The sequence below is a fragment of the Notechis scutatus genome, chromosome Z, assembly GCF_049901735.1.
Source record: "Notechis scutatus isolate UNSWTSFEM ecotype Mainland chromosome Z, rNotScu1.2, whole genome shotgun sequence".
Classification (NCBI taxonomy): domain Eukaryota; kingdom Metazoa; phylum Chordata; class Lepidosauria; order Squamata; family Elapidae; genus Notechis; species Notechis scutatus.
The window spans coordinates 82,865,986-82,878,165 of NC_142025.1; the positions used below are offsets into that span (position 1 = coordinate 82,865,986).

Genomic DNA, 12,180 nt, shown 5'->3' on the forward strand with positions numbered 1-12,180 from the left:
TGCAGGGCAGCCTTGCTCCGCACCCTTTCGGGTCGGAGCCCCAAAAACGGCTAGCGCGGCAGGGATCGCGCAGCTTCGCGAATCCCTACCGCTCGCAAAGCCGACAAACCGGAAATCCAGGAGATGTCAGTGTTCTTCTGTTTATAAGGGCTTCAGGTATGGGTGTGTCAGGTGAGGGTCTTGTGATGGTCAGTTGTGAGTCATCAGTGAATCTTGTGATGGGTCTTGTGATAAGGAGTCAGGATCATTGGGAAGTGAATTGCTGATGGGAGTGGCTGCGTGAGTTGGTTGAGGACTGATGCTGTCTCTGGTTGGCTATGAAGTTGATTTGGATTCTGTGGAGTTTGTAGGTTGGTTGTAGGTCAATGAGTCTGTTGATGGAATTGCTTGTGGAGTGCCAGGCTTCGATGAACTCACAAGCATGGCAGGTGATAGTGTAGCCAATGATTTTTGTGCTAATACTAACTAGTAACTAATACTGTTTGGTGTCGGTGTGGGCAGAGACTAACAAAATGTTCAGAAACCAACCCACAAGCTCAAAGAACGAAACTTTATCCTCATCCTACACCCGAGCTACAGATATTTGCCACTATTACAAACCATAGATTTTGTTGGTCAATAACCATATGAAACTGTTGGGAGAAGTTGTCCATTAGTTTGCAATGGATATTAGGCGCAGTGATAATTTAAGATGTAGAAGATACTTGTTATGTATCCCTGACCTAGGCCAAGCAGGAGGTATTCTGGATTTCTTTGTTGTTTCTGATATCTATAAGGGACTGAATGGGATGAAATAAAATCTAAACAAGTTCTAGTAATACTGAGTTTATTATTTCATGATTGAATTATTATAACTCTATTCCAGACCTTGAAGACTTAGAAACTAGTTTGTTCAGAAATTGTCAACTTGTTTGTTGGCAAGTATGAACCATTACAGCAGGATAACGTCTGTAGTTTAGATTTATACTATACAGTATAATATACAGTAGGTTTCCATATATAAGTCAATGTCTTGGGCATGATCTATAAAGCCCTTTAGGACACACATTCTTTAATCTATTGGATTATGTTCTTTAAACTGAATCTGTCCTATATATTCAAATTGCAATAATGGGAGTTAAAAGCAAGTAGTCTCTGCAGTATCCTTCTAGGATACTGCAGAAATCATTTGCTTTTGGCCTTGTGGTAGAGCATTCCCTGGGAGTTCAGGATGGCTTCATGCTGTTTGCTTTCAGGAAGAAAATAAAGATAGTTCTTTTTCACTGTACATTTGGGAACTAAGTACGAGTTTTGGGATTGATCTTATCCTAGAACATGATATATGATTTTAAAAGAGCTGTAGTGGCACAGAAGTTAGAATGCAGTATTGCAGGTTAGTTCTGCCTACCGCCAGGAGTTCAATCCTGACTGGCTCAAGGTTGACTCAGCTTTCCATCCTTCCGAAGTCAGTAAAATGAGGACCCAGATTGTTGAGTATGCTGACTCTGTAAACCGTTCAGACAGTGCTTTAAGCATTATGGAGCGATATATGAGTGCTATTGGTATTATATATATTTCATCTAGTACCGGTATTATAGTTATTAATTCTATAATTTACTTTTATGGATTTATTTTTGTTGTGAAGTTATGTTTTATTATAGATTATTCTGAAGTGTGATTTTTTTCCACTCAGAGCATTCCCAAGTTTTTATATAGGACAGCACATCTATTTTGTGATATATCTGAAATATTTTCCATTACTTCACTGACTAGTTCTAGATTTCAATTGCTATGTACCATACAGAACCCATATACAAAATTGCACAATATATTCTATATTGAACTAGTATTGGGGCCATATGTAAAAACCAACTAGTATTAATAAACTCAGTTTCTCCATTTTTAATAAGATTGAATTCTTATTGTTTTTGTTTTGTCAACACTTGTGTGCATGTAAAAAGTGCTAAAACTATTTTCTAAAATATAGCATTCTTTTTCCAAATGGGTAAGTGTTGAGAATAATTAATACTTAGAAGTACATCTAAATGCATCATGCTAATATATACTCTGTTTCTTTTACCTTCAGAATCATCTGTAAGTGCAGAGGGAGAAAGAGAAAGCTTTAAAAAAATAAAGCAACTTCTATTTAATATTGCAAAGAAGCACAATTAATTTTATATCACTAATGTTGAAAAGAATACAAATTGGTGCTAAAAAGGTATTTACTCATATTCTTTTAGTAGTTAGAAGGAAAGGCTTAAGATTTTTTTCCCTGTAGATGAAGCCACTCCCTTCACATACACAGTCTAACTTCAGCTGACCGCTGACCATAGTATAACTTCTTTATAGTATGTAGTCCTTGGTCACTAGAATTGTCTTTCAGTAGATGGGACTGTCACTGACTGTGAAAGGCTCTAAGTCTTTAAATCCAATTATAATTCTTGGTCACTGAAGATGGAACTGAAAGAACAAGACACTCTAGTATGCTCAGGGAGAGTTAGTTCAATGTTAAACATACCCAGTCTTGATCTATGGAGCCTCATTTTATTATCTTACAATATTTGATGTATGTATATGATTCAGACAAGATCAATACCTTAAAAAAAATAGAATTTTCATTCTTTGATGTTGCTGGCACTCTTGAGTAGACATGTTAAGGAGTGTGATGACCCGTAGTCTCTCAAAATAACCCAAAACCCAAAACATATATTAAAGTCCGGTACAGCCTTCATCTTAACTTCACTGTTTTATTAGGCACAGTTTAAAGTCACAAAAGTAAATAAGGAGGCAAACAGAAAACCAAAACAAACTGCATTGATGAGAGTTCTGAAGCAAGCCGAGATAACTACCGTATATACTCGAGTATAAGTCGACCCGAATATAAGCCGAGGCACCTAATTTTACACAAAAATCTGGGAAAACTTATTGACTCGAGTATAAGCCGAGGGTGGGAAATGCAGCAGCTACTGGTAAATTTCAAAAATAAAAATAATTAACTTGGGAAACGATCTCACTATCATGAAAGGTTTAATTGATTCACTAACCCAAAAGAAGAAGATGATGATGACAGCGGGAGGCAGGAGTCACTCTCTTCCCCTCCCTCGGAGGCCCCCTGAGTCAGGAGTCACTACCGCCGGCGCGGCCCCAGTCCCGCCGCCTCGGGAAGGGAAAGGCAAAGCGCTTTTTGCCTTTCCCTTCCCGGCTGGGAGCTGTTGGGAGTCGCTGCCGCTGGAGGCCGCGACTCCACACCATTTTTTTTTCAGAGGGGAATCTGACTCGAGTATAAGCCGAGGGTGATTTTTTCAGCACAAAAAATGGGCTGAAAAACTAGGCTTATACTCGAGTATATACAGTAATTATAAACTTCAGGAAAATAGCCGAGAAAAGTCCATGGGAAGAATGCCAGCAAAGATAAGCCTCTTTCAAGGAGAACACTGACTTCAGCAATTCTAACTGCGCAGTTGGAAACTTATATACATAGCTCCCACCTGCAAGCCATGAGGAGGATCATGGTAATCTCTTCTTGAGTAGACCTTGCTTTTCCCTTATCCTCTCCTCCCTGCATGACCTAGGATGGATAGGGGATGGGCTTGGATCCTCCTCTGACTGCTCAGCTGGCCTCTGCCCTTCCCCAGCCTCCTCCACCACCTTTGGAGCCACACTCCCACCCCTGTTGGCTGTTCCTCTTCTTCCTCAAAGTCAGACTCCACCAGGGGCATGACAAGGAGACTGGGCATGAAGCAAAGATCTGGTCTTAGCACCATCTTATCTTGATATTTTTTCCACAGAGAGCCCCTCATTCTATAACCTTCATAGTTAATATGGCTACCAAAAAACAGGTGAATATGCTTTTGGGCATCTGCCAAAATAGGTTTGGTAGCAGCGAAACCCTAAGAACCAATTATAGAGTAAGTTTCCTAAGGGAAGTGTTGAATGATTAGGAAAGTGAAGATGCTGACACTCTTAGGAAAGGATGCCCATCACCCAATCAGGACATAGCTTTAAGTGGCAATCAACTGATACAATGCAAGCCTTTGTCAAGCCTCATGTAGATGGCAAACCCAAGATAGGCAGGATAAGAATGTAATAATAAAACTTGAAAGTTAGTTCTCAGGCAGACTTATAATAAACCAATTAAGGGAGGATTTCTGGGCTGTATTGCTTCATCTCACACTTACTGAACTCCTCTTCCTTTCCAGTAGTTCTCATAATCTCCCAGAGCCCTTACACCTCTCTCCCATTTGTAGGAATCTTAACAGTTCCAGGGTTACTCGTTCTGGTGCCATAAGTCTGTCTTCTGTGCTACCAAAAGCATGCCTATCAATTAATAGATGAGCCAAGTATCTTGAGATTATGATTTCCTTTGGGTTAATGTTGACTCCCAGATGCAGGATCCGCTACACCAGTATTCTCCCAATATTGGGAAAGACAGCACATTTGAGCAATTTACAGTGTTTTGTTTCTTATTGGGCCTATTCAATAAGAATCCAATCCTTTGCATCAACATAGTACTGTGAATCTTTTTATATTATTTTCTTTAACATGAAACAGTAAAAAACAACAAAAGGGTATTTAAAACTGGCAATTTTAAGTAAGGTAAAAAGAAACACACAATGAAATATGGTTATCAGTAAAACAAAATAATTTGTAACTAGAATGAAATGAGAATCTTTAATTTTAGAAATTCCAACATAATCACTTTACTTATTTTGAGTTATACTCATTCAAACTGATTTCTGTGACCACTATATTTCTTGAATTTAAAACAATGCTTTCAGATGCTGCTCATTTCACTCACACTACATTAAAAACAAATCATGCAAATCCATAACAATAGTTACGAAAGATTAAAGCAAAATTATTTCTGCAATAGGAAAGAGATATTGTATTAGTTTTGATGCAACCCTAAATTATGATCTATAATTACATGAATGTGCCTTCATAAGCTTGGGGCACCACACTCTATTCTTTTCTCACTTCCTTATAACTGCAGTAGATAAGGTTAGAAGGACTCAATATATTCCCATCCAATAGCCATTTTGCAAAAATGGAGTGGGATAAGGATGAAATCAAATTCTGGATTATAACTTTTTTTCCCCTGAAATAGTCATAGTACCTCAAGTTCATATACAGAAAGCCTTTTTTCAACTTAAAACTGGATTTATATGCATTACATTTCCTCTGGCCATTATAGAGGTGACAGCAACTGAGCCAAAACTTAATGCAGACTTGCATATCTAAAGCTGATCACTTTAATTTTTTAAAAAATATTTCACTGAATTAAATAAAATTAAGTAAAATCTATTTGTTAAGGACATATTAAAAATCAACTACTTAACCTTGTTCTTCCTCTTCCAAATCATTGGACATGATATTGCAGAGGGTATCCAAAGCATAGCCGATTATTTCAGAATCTGAACTATGAATAAAAGGACAAACTCTCATTGAATAAACTGCATATAACACTAACATTACAAATAATATAATTAATCTCTGATGTCATTACAAGGCTTATTGCAAAGCCTTGGTTTGGAGTATGTTTAATACTTGATAAGGAATATGTTCAGGAATTCTACTACAGGTAGCCTTTGCATACTGACTGCAATAAGAACTGACAACCCTGCACTACACAATGTGGTCTAAAAAGAAAAATCACAATACTATGCCTGACTTATGAGGGCAGTGTGATAGTTCTGGTTGTGTTGTAAATGAATCAACAGTGCTTATTAAGCACAATTTCATGTGACCATGATTTGTGACTTCCTGCCTGCCTGCTTCCTCACTGACTTTCCTTGTTGGAAGGCAGCTGTGAAGGTCACAGATGAGAATTATGTTACTGTGGGATGCTGTGACCATCATAAATACGTGCTGGTTGCCAAGTGCCTGAATTACAATCAAGTGACCATGGCGCTACTACGAAGGCTTCAAGGCCAGTTATAAGTTTCATTAACTTCAAGGCCAGTTATAAGTTTCAGTATTCATTATTCAAATTGTCGCTGAACAAATGATGAATAAGCAAGAAACATCTGTCCTAAGCATTCAAGATCAATTTGTTAGTTACACTGATAGGTCCTGAAGCTTCTTGAATTTACTATAGTAGAATTATACTCCATTATTGCGGAAAACACTGGGCAGACAATGATCAATTTGATTCTCATGAGTATATTTCTTATGTTTTAATCATAATTCAATTTCATAATTCAAGATTTACATCTGGAAGATCCTATTTGTATATTTTAAAATCATCTGGCAAATCTTACCGGTCTGTTTGGAGAACATGTATAAGATGAGACATAGCTTGAATCCCCACTTCCAAATGATATTTCTGCCAAGAACAGAACAAGTGTTTTTTTTAAAATATTATAATGTTTTACCAAACTTTAGATGCCACATGCAAATGACATTTTGTTAGAAATATATTTATATATACCTTTGAAAGAGATTTCAGGGCACGTACAGCATCTCTGCGATCATCAAGTAAGGTGGAAGATGCCACTCTATCACATAATTTTTGAATCTACAACAGAAATAAAATGATTCAAAAACTAAGATTCTAAAATGTCAAAATTTCAGATTTTCTCAGATAGAAATCAAAACTAACCATGGTATAGTTCACGTTACAGTTCAAAAGAATATGAATTTATACACAATTTTATATAAATATGTATTCTTCATTTGAAACTATATGCTTGATCAGGGGTATCAACCTCAAGACCTGGGGGCAGGATCCGGCCTGTGGGGTGCTTAGATCTGGCCCATGGGGCTACCCTGGAAACAGTGAAGGACAGGCCTGCGGTGCCTTTGCCAGCAAAAAAGGAACTCGGGAGGGCAGCACACAGCCCTCCTGAATTCCGTTTTCACTGGCAAAGGGTTGCAGGAAGCTGTCAGAGCTGAAATAGAAGCTTGGGAGCCCTTTTGCTGGCAAAGCGTACTGGCCACCACAGGCGCCAACACAAGTGATGTTGATCTGGCCATGCCCACCCTGGACCCCCAAGGTCAAAAACAACCATGATGTGGCCGTCAATGTAATTGAGTTTGACATCCCTGTGCTAGATGGATTCATACATACAGAAATGCAAAACTACAGTACAGCATACCTGATACTGACTTAATGTTTTGTATGAATATATCGAATTGATTTCTTTGAAGAAAAAAAGGTTGAATCACAGTTTAAAGTAATGTGCAGACTTAATTAAAATTATTAAATAATCATTAAAATTATTATTAGATATTAGTTCTCCATTTCCAAGGAATATTCTTTTATCTATTTGTTAGATTTAGATTTCACTTTTTTTTACAAGAGTTCCAAGATGGGATATATAATGACACCTTCTATTTTCACATTCAACATGAGATATATTGGCTAAGAGAGTGACTATCCCAAAGTCACCCAATCAGATTTCATAAGATAGCGTGAATCTGGGACTCACTGCTATACACCATCTTAAGCTCTACATCAGCAGTCTTTCAAAATGTATTCATTTCAATTCAATTTTCAATTCAGAATTTTTAAAGGACCTTGGAGGTCTTCTAGTCCAGAGGTCACCAACCTTATGGACCTCAGAAACTACTAAACTCATATTTTGAAATCCTGCGGACCACTAATATGATCTGCCTAATGACCAGATGGGTGTGTGTGACTAGGTGATCATGTGACTGGGTGGGCATGGCCAACTTGATGTCACTCACGTCAAGGCTTCAACTCACCCCTCTCCTCCCAGCCACTGATCGCCTGCCTGCCCGGGTCCTTTAGGACCCCAACAGGAAGTAGTTGTTGAAGCTAAGCAGCCAATCAGAAAGAGTTGGCAAAACAGCTGGCTCAGTTCAAATTGGATCTGACCGAGAAGGAGGCTCAGCAGAAGCACTTCACTGAGGACTATGAGCATAGGCTTTCCAAACAGAGGGAACACTTGCGGGAGTGCAAGGCCAGGTACCAGCACCTGGACGTTCAGTGGAGCACCTGAGATCGACAGCCATTCCAGGCCATGATGCAGTCCCACTGGAACAAGGCCCTCTGGCTCTTCACCACCAGTGGCACTTCCCTCCAGACTTCACCCAAAGCTCCGCACCAGGAGGCTGAAGCAGACCCCAAGTCGGAATTTCTGCCTCCCTCCAACCCGCACAAAAAGACCCTGAAGGAGGAGACTCTCTGCAGCAACACAAACATTCATTACACCTATCCAGCCCAGGGGCCATAGTTTGAGGACTCCTGATTTAGTGCAAAATAAAAAATCCAAATAATTTTTCTACAGATCACCAAAATTTTCTCACGGACCATCAGTGGTCCATGGATCACCAGCTGGTGACTGCTGTCTAGTCCAAGCTCCTGTGCAAGGAGACCCTATACCATTTAGACAAATGGCTGTCCATTATCTTCTTAGAAACCTCCATTGGTAAAGTACCCCCAACTTCTGAAGGCAAGTTGTTCCACTGGTTAATTGTTCTTTTGCTTTTGTCCTTGATTAGTTTCCATTGATTATAATATATTTATTGCAAAGTTCTTTGTGCTGGCATTTAAAGGGATTTGCCTGTTTATGGTCACAGCCATACTAAAGCTATGAAACAGATCAGAAGATTTATAATTGGATTCTCTTTTTCCTCATACAGATATAAGTCTTACATGGAACCTAAGCTTTAATCCTCCATCTTTTAAAAACAATCATAACAAACACATTTCAATAGAAAAAAGCAAGCAACAATTTTTTATTTCTAAATCATTCTAAGAAGATAAATTCATGATAAGCATATGTTTGCACCTTGCAGATAAAAACAACTGGGCATTACAATGAAAGCTTACCAGACAAACAAGAATTAAATAGTCTATCTTTATTCATTCATCTCAGACTTGAAACCTACCAACATTTTTCCCCAGGAAAAAAGGATTCATAAAGCCATTTAAACCTCGACTGTTCTGAAATATATGCATTATTAATTACAATTGCTTTTTGAATAGTACTTGTCAGTACTTTCCCTATCAGCTCAGGTCCCTGTTACCTGTGAACCATCTACTCCAGGTAGAATTTGCCCTTCTAATATGGAGGGAAAGCTTATGATTCCCATACACTGAAAAAGATACCCTTCTCAAAAAGAGTTCCCTCACTCAGGAATGGCTTCCCCCATAGATTTTTATCATCTTAACATTTAGAAAGGCAGAACTATTATTTTGCAGAAACATTGGTGAAAAAACTAAGTCAGCAAAATATGCTCAGAACATAGGCAAAATGTTGTTTCTGCCTTAGATATTATCAAAGGTCACAGCATATTATCTTCCACTCAACAATCATACTGAGTTTATTTTTCAGTAATCCTATGTGGAATCAAAACATTGTGGACCAACTGAGAGAAATGCTTCCTGCTTATTTTTTTAGTCATTATGTTTAAAATCAAGTTATAAAAAGAAAAAAATAAGTAACAAAAGCAAAAAACTATGCGCTATTCTATTATCTCTTTGTAATTTACTCTAAAAAGGCTCTTGTATTCCTTTACACATATGCACTAAAATTCAGCTAAAAGTCATGTACACATTCTCTAGTAGTAATGTTACATGGTTTTTTTTATAATTACGGAGGCTTAGAGCATATAGTGAAGAGTTGTGTTGTCTTTGAGGTGCTTTAATCAGTTCTTCAGTGCAGAATATTCTAGAAAGATGTGAATGTAGATATTAAAATATAATTGCATTAAAAGGCAGGATATATGGAAAACATTACAATCCACCTTTTAGGAAATTGTATTCTCTGATTTGCTTATTTATTTTACTATTTTACTACTTGTAGTACTTGTGAACTTGTTAAATGCACACTTTATCTTCTACTTTATATTAATAATTATATTAATTTCAGGGGATTGTTTATTTTTAGCACCTTGTTTTTCAGTAAAATAATCCCAAAATAGAGTAAAATAGTATTTATGAAATGCATGGGAAAATTTTAGAATTACAAAATTTAATATGTTTTAAAAATTAGAATCCAGGAGTTCTATTCAATAAACACACCTGGGTTGAAACTTAATGGTACTTCATGGAACAATAGGCTACCTATTGAAAATATAACCAACTATCTGTATAAATCTTTATTTAATTTGCTGTATTAGGGAACATAAGGTAGCAGGACGTGAATGCTATGTTGTTAAAATAATGGCAAATCAGAAATTACTGTAGATTTTTTTTGCAAATAATCCAAATCCAAGTACCAGTATCTTGCTATCACCCCAAATCACAATGCTCATACTTTTCTTCTGAACACAAAACATGACATATTATTGAAGACACTACTATACAAATAAGGTACAGCAACTATGAGGAAAATATGGGAAGCAATTTGTTAGTGCTCTCCTCTAAGTCAATTCAATTCCCACACCATATAACATATGTATTGTTAGCAGAATATAGATGTGATTTGCTTTACATACCTTAATTCTAGGATTTTTTTTTATCTTATTTTTATTTTTCCAGCTTGGTATAGCCCTAATATATCTTGGTAGTCCTACATTAGGTACTAAGAAAGGTTGACTTTGCTTTGATTTCTTTTTAGGTCAGCCAAGTTTGGGTAGGTGTTACCATTTAGCTGGGCAAAAAGATACATGTTCAATACATATTTCAAATAATTTTTTCAGGTCTTATGTGTTCTTACTGCCAATATTTATAAATTCAAAAACTTTTGCTCAAAAATGTATACTGTACATGCTTTTAACAAGCTCAGTAAATAAATGATTTTATATTCATAATTTATCAACATGGGGACACAAATGAAAATGAAATTCTTTCTTAGGAAAACTATAATAATAGAATACCATTTCAGCTGGCTGCTGAAATGACCTTAGATATTTAAAAAAAAGGGGGCATACAGACCCACTGGGCATTTATGCTTTATAAGGAGCAACTGCAGCACTGATCCTCAGCTTACAGAAGCTAAGGTGGCAAATTAAGGAGAATAAATGGAAATGGCTGAAATTCAGCTATTCCATTCATTGTTTTCAAAGCTATGCTTAACAGTATTTACCAGGGTTTATCACCCCAGTGTTTCATTGTGATATATTTTGTCTACGTGGACACAGCCTCTTTTACATATTATTATAAAGAAACAGGTACAACACAAACGGGTTACTTCGAAGGTATCTTCATCCTCAAGCTTCTGTCAACGCTCTGCAAAAGCAGCGAAAACGCCACGCCAAGGATACAACGTGGGTCTGTAAAGCAGGGCTTTTGCCGGGAAGAGGGTCCTACGAGTCACCATGCAGAGAAAGAGTCCTAAACCAGGATTTTCTTCGCCACACTGTACAACTTACCGTGTCAGCACCGGACGGCTGAGGTCCAGGGTTCTGCCCGCCCATGACGCCCCGTAAGAAGTTCATCTTATCACCGTGACCACTCTCCCAAGGATCCTTAGGCCGCGACTCCCCACTAGGTCCCCGTCAACAACCGTCAGCACTAACTTCAATGCGCTTGCGCCAAGACGTGGCACCACGGTAGCCACCATAGAGATAGAAACCAATATTTTACAGACAGAACTTCCGTTTTCAGTAGATCTTTTTAATTTTATTCCAGTGGAATGTTGTATGCGGTATAAGGCATCTTGGTTTTAATCAAATTCCGAACGTGGAACCCACGCGAACGTGTTCTCTAAAGCAAAACATTCGGCTTTTATATTGTTTCATTATTTTAGATATTCAACATTTAAAGTGCAATCAAATCAATGGAAAGCAAGGCGGTTTTGCCACTAAATTCTGAATTCCATATTTGGCTAGAAAAGAAAGCATTGGAGCAAGGTTAATGAAGATTGACCTTTTCTGTAATATTTTTAATAACGATTTGGCAAATAGAAATTCAAATTAGAAATTCAAATGTATTATTAAGACTATTCTTAAACTGTTGCCCTAAAACATTGAGGTTACACCCCATATGCAAAACAGGAGACAGTCGATGTTTTAAAAGTTAAAAACTAAAACTCTAAAGTTCAGTCTCTGAACTCGTCAGGATATGTTTAATTACTCCGTTAACTTTCGTGGCAATTCTCGAGAAGGGAAAATGTATTCCGTACAAAGAGATGAAATACTATAAATATTAATGTCCAAAAAAAAAGACCAAAAATGTAAATGCTGTGAAACAGTTGAAGAACGATGAAAAAGCAATAGGAGATAGTGTAGCTGAAACAACACTAAAATATAAATAAGGTTAGTTTATCAAGTGTAAATATGCAGATCAAT

At 37.3% G+C, this 12,180-nt stretch overlaps 1 protein-coding gene across 2 annotated transcripts in view; it reads right to left on the reverse strand.

The window, feature by feature from the left end:
* USO1 (USO1 vesicle transport factor) overlaps positions 1–11,406 on the reverse strand; it is a 64,778-nt gene extending 53,372 nt beyond the window's left edge. For both annotated transcript variants that reach the window (XM_026679891.2, XM_026679890.2), the window contains exons 1-4: positions 11,263–11,406; positions 6,410–6,496; positions 6,240–6,304; positions 5,319–5,398 (exon numbers count right to left, since the gene is read on the reverse strand). In XM_026679891.2, the coding sequence (XP_026535676.1) occupies positions 5,319–5,398; positions 6,240–6,304; positions 6,410–6,496; positions 11,263–11,328 (298 nt within the window). In that variant the 5' untranslated portion in view covers positions 11,329–11,406. The remainder of the gene's footprint in view (positions 1–5,318; positions 5,399–6,239; positions 6,305–6,409; positions 6,497–11,262) is intronic.
* Positions 11,407–12,180: the final 774 nt, after the last annotated feature.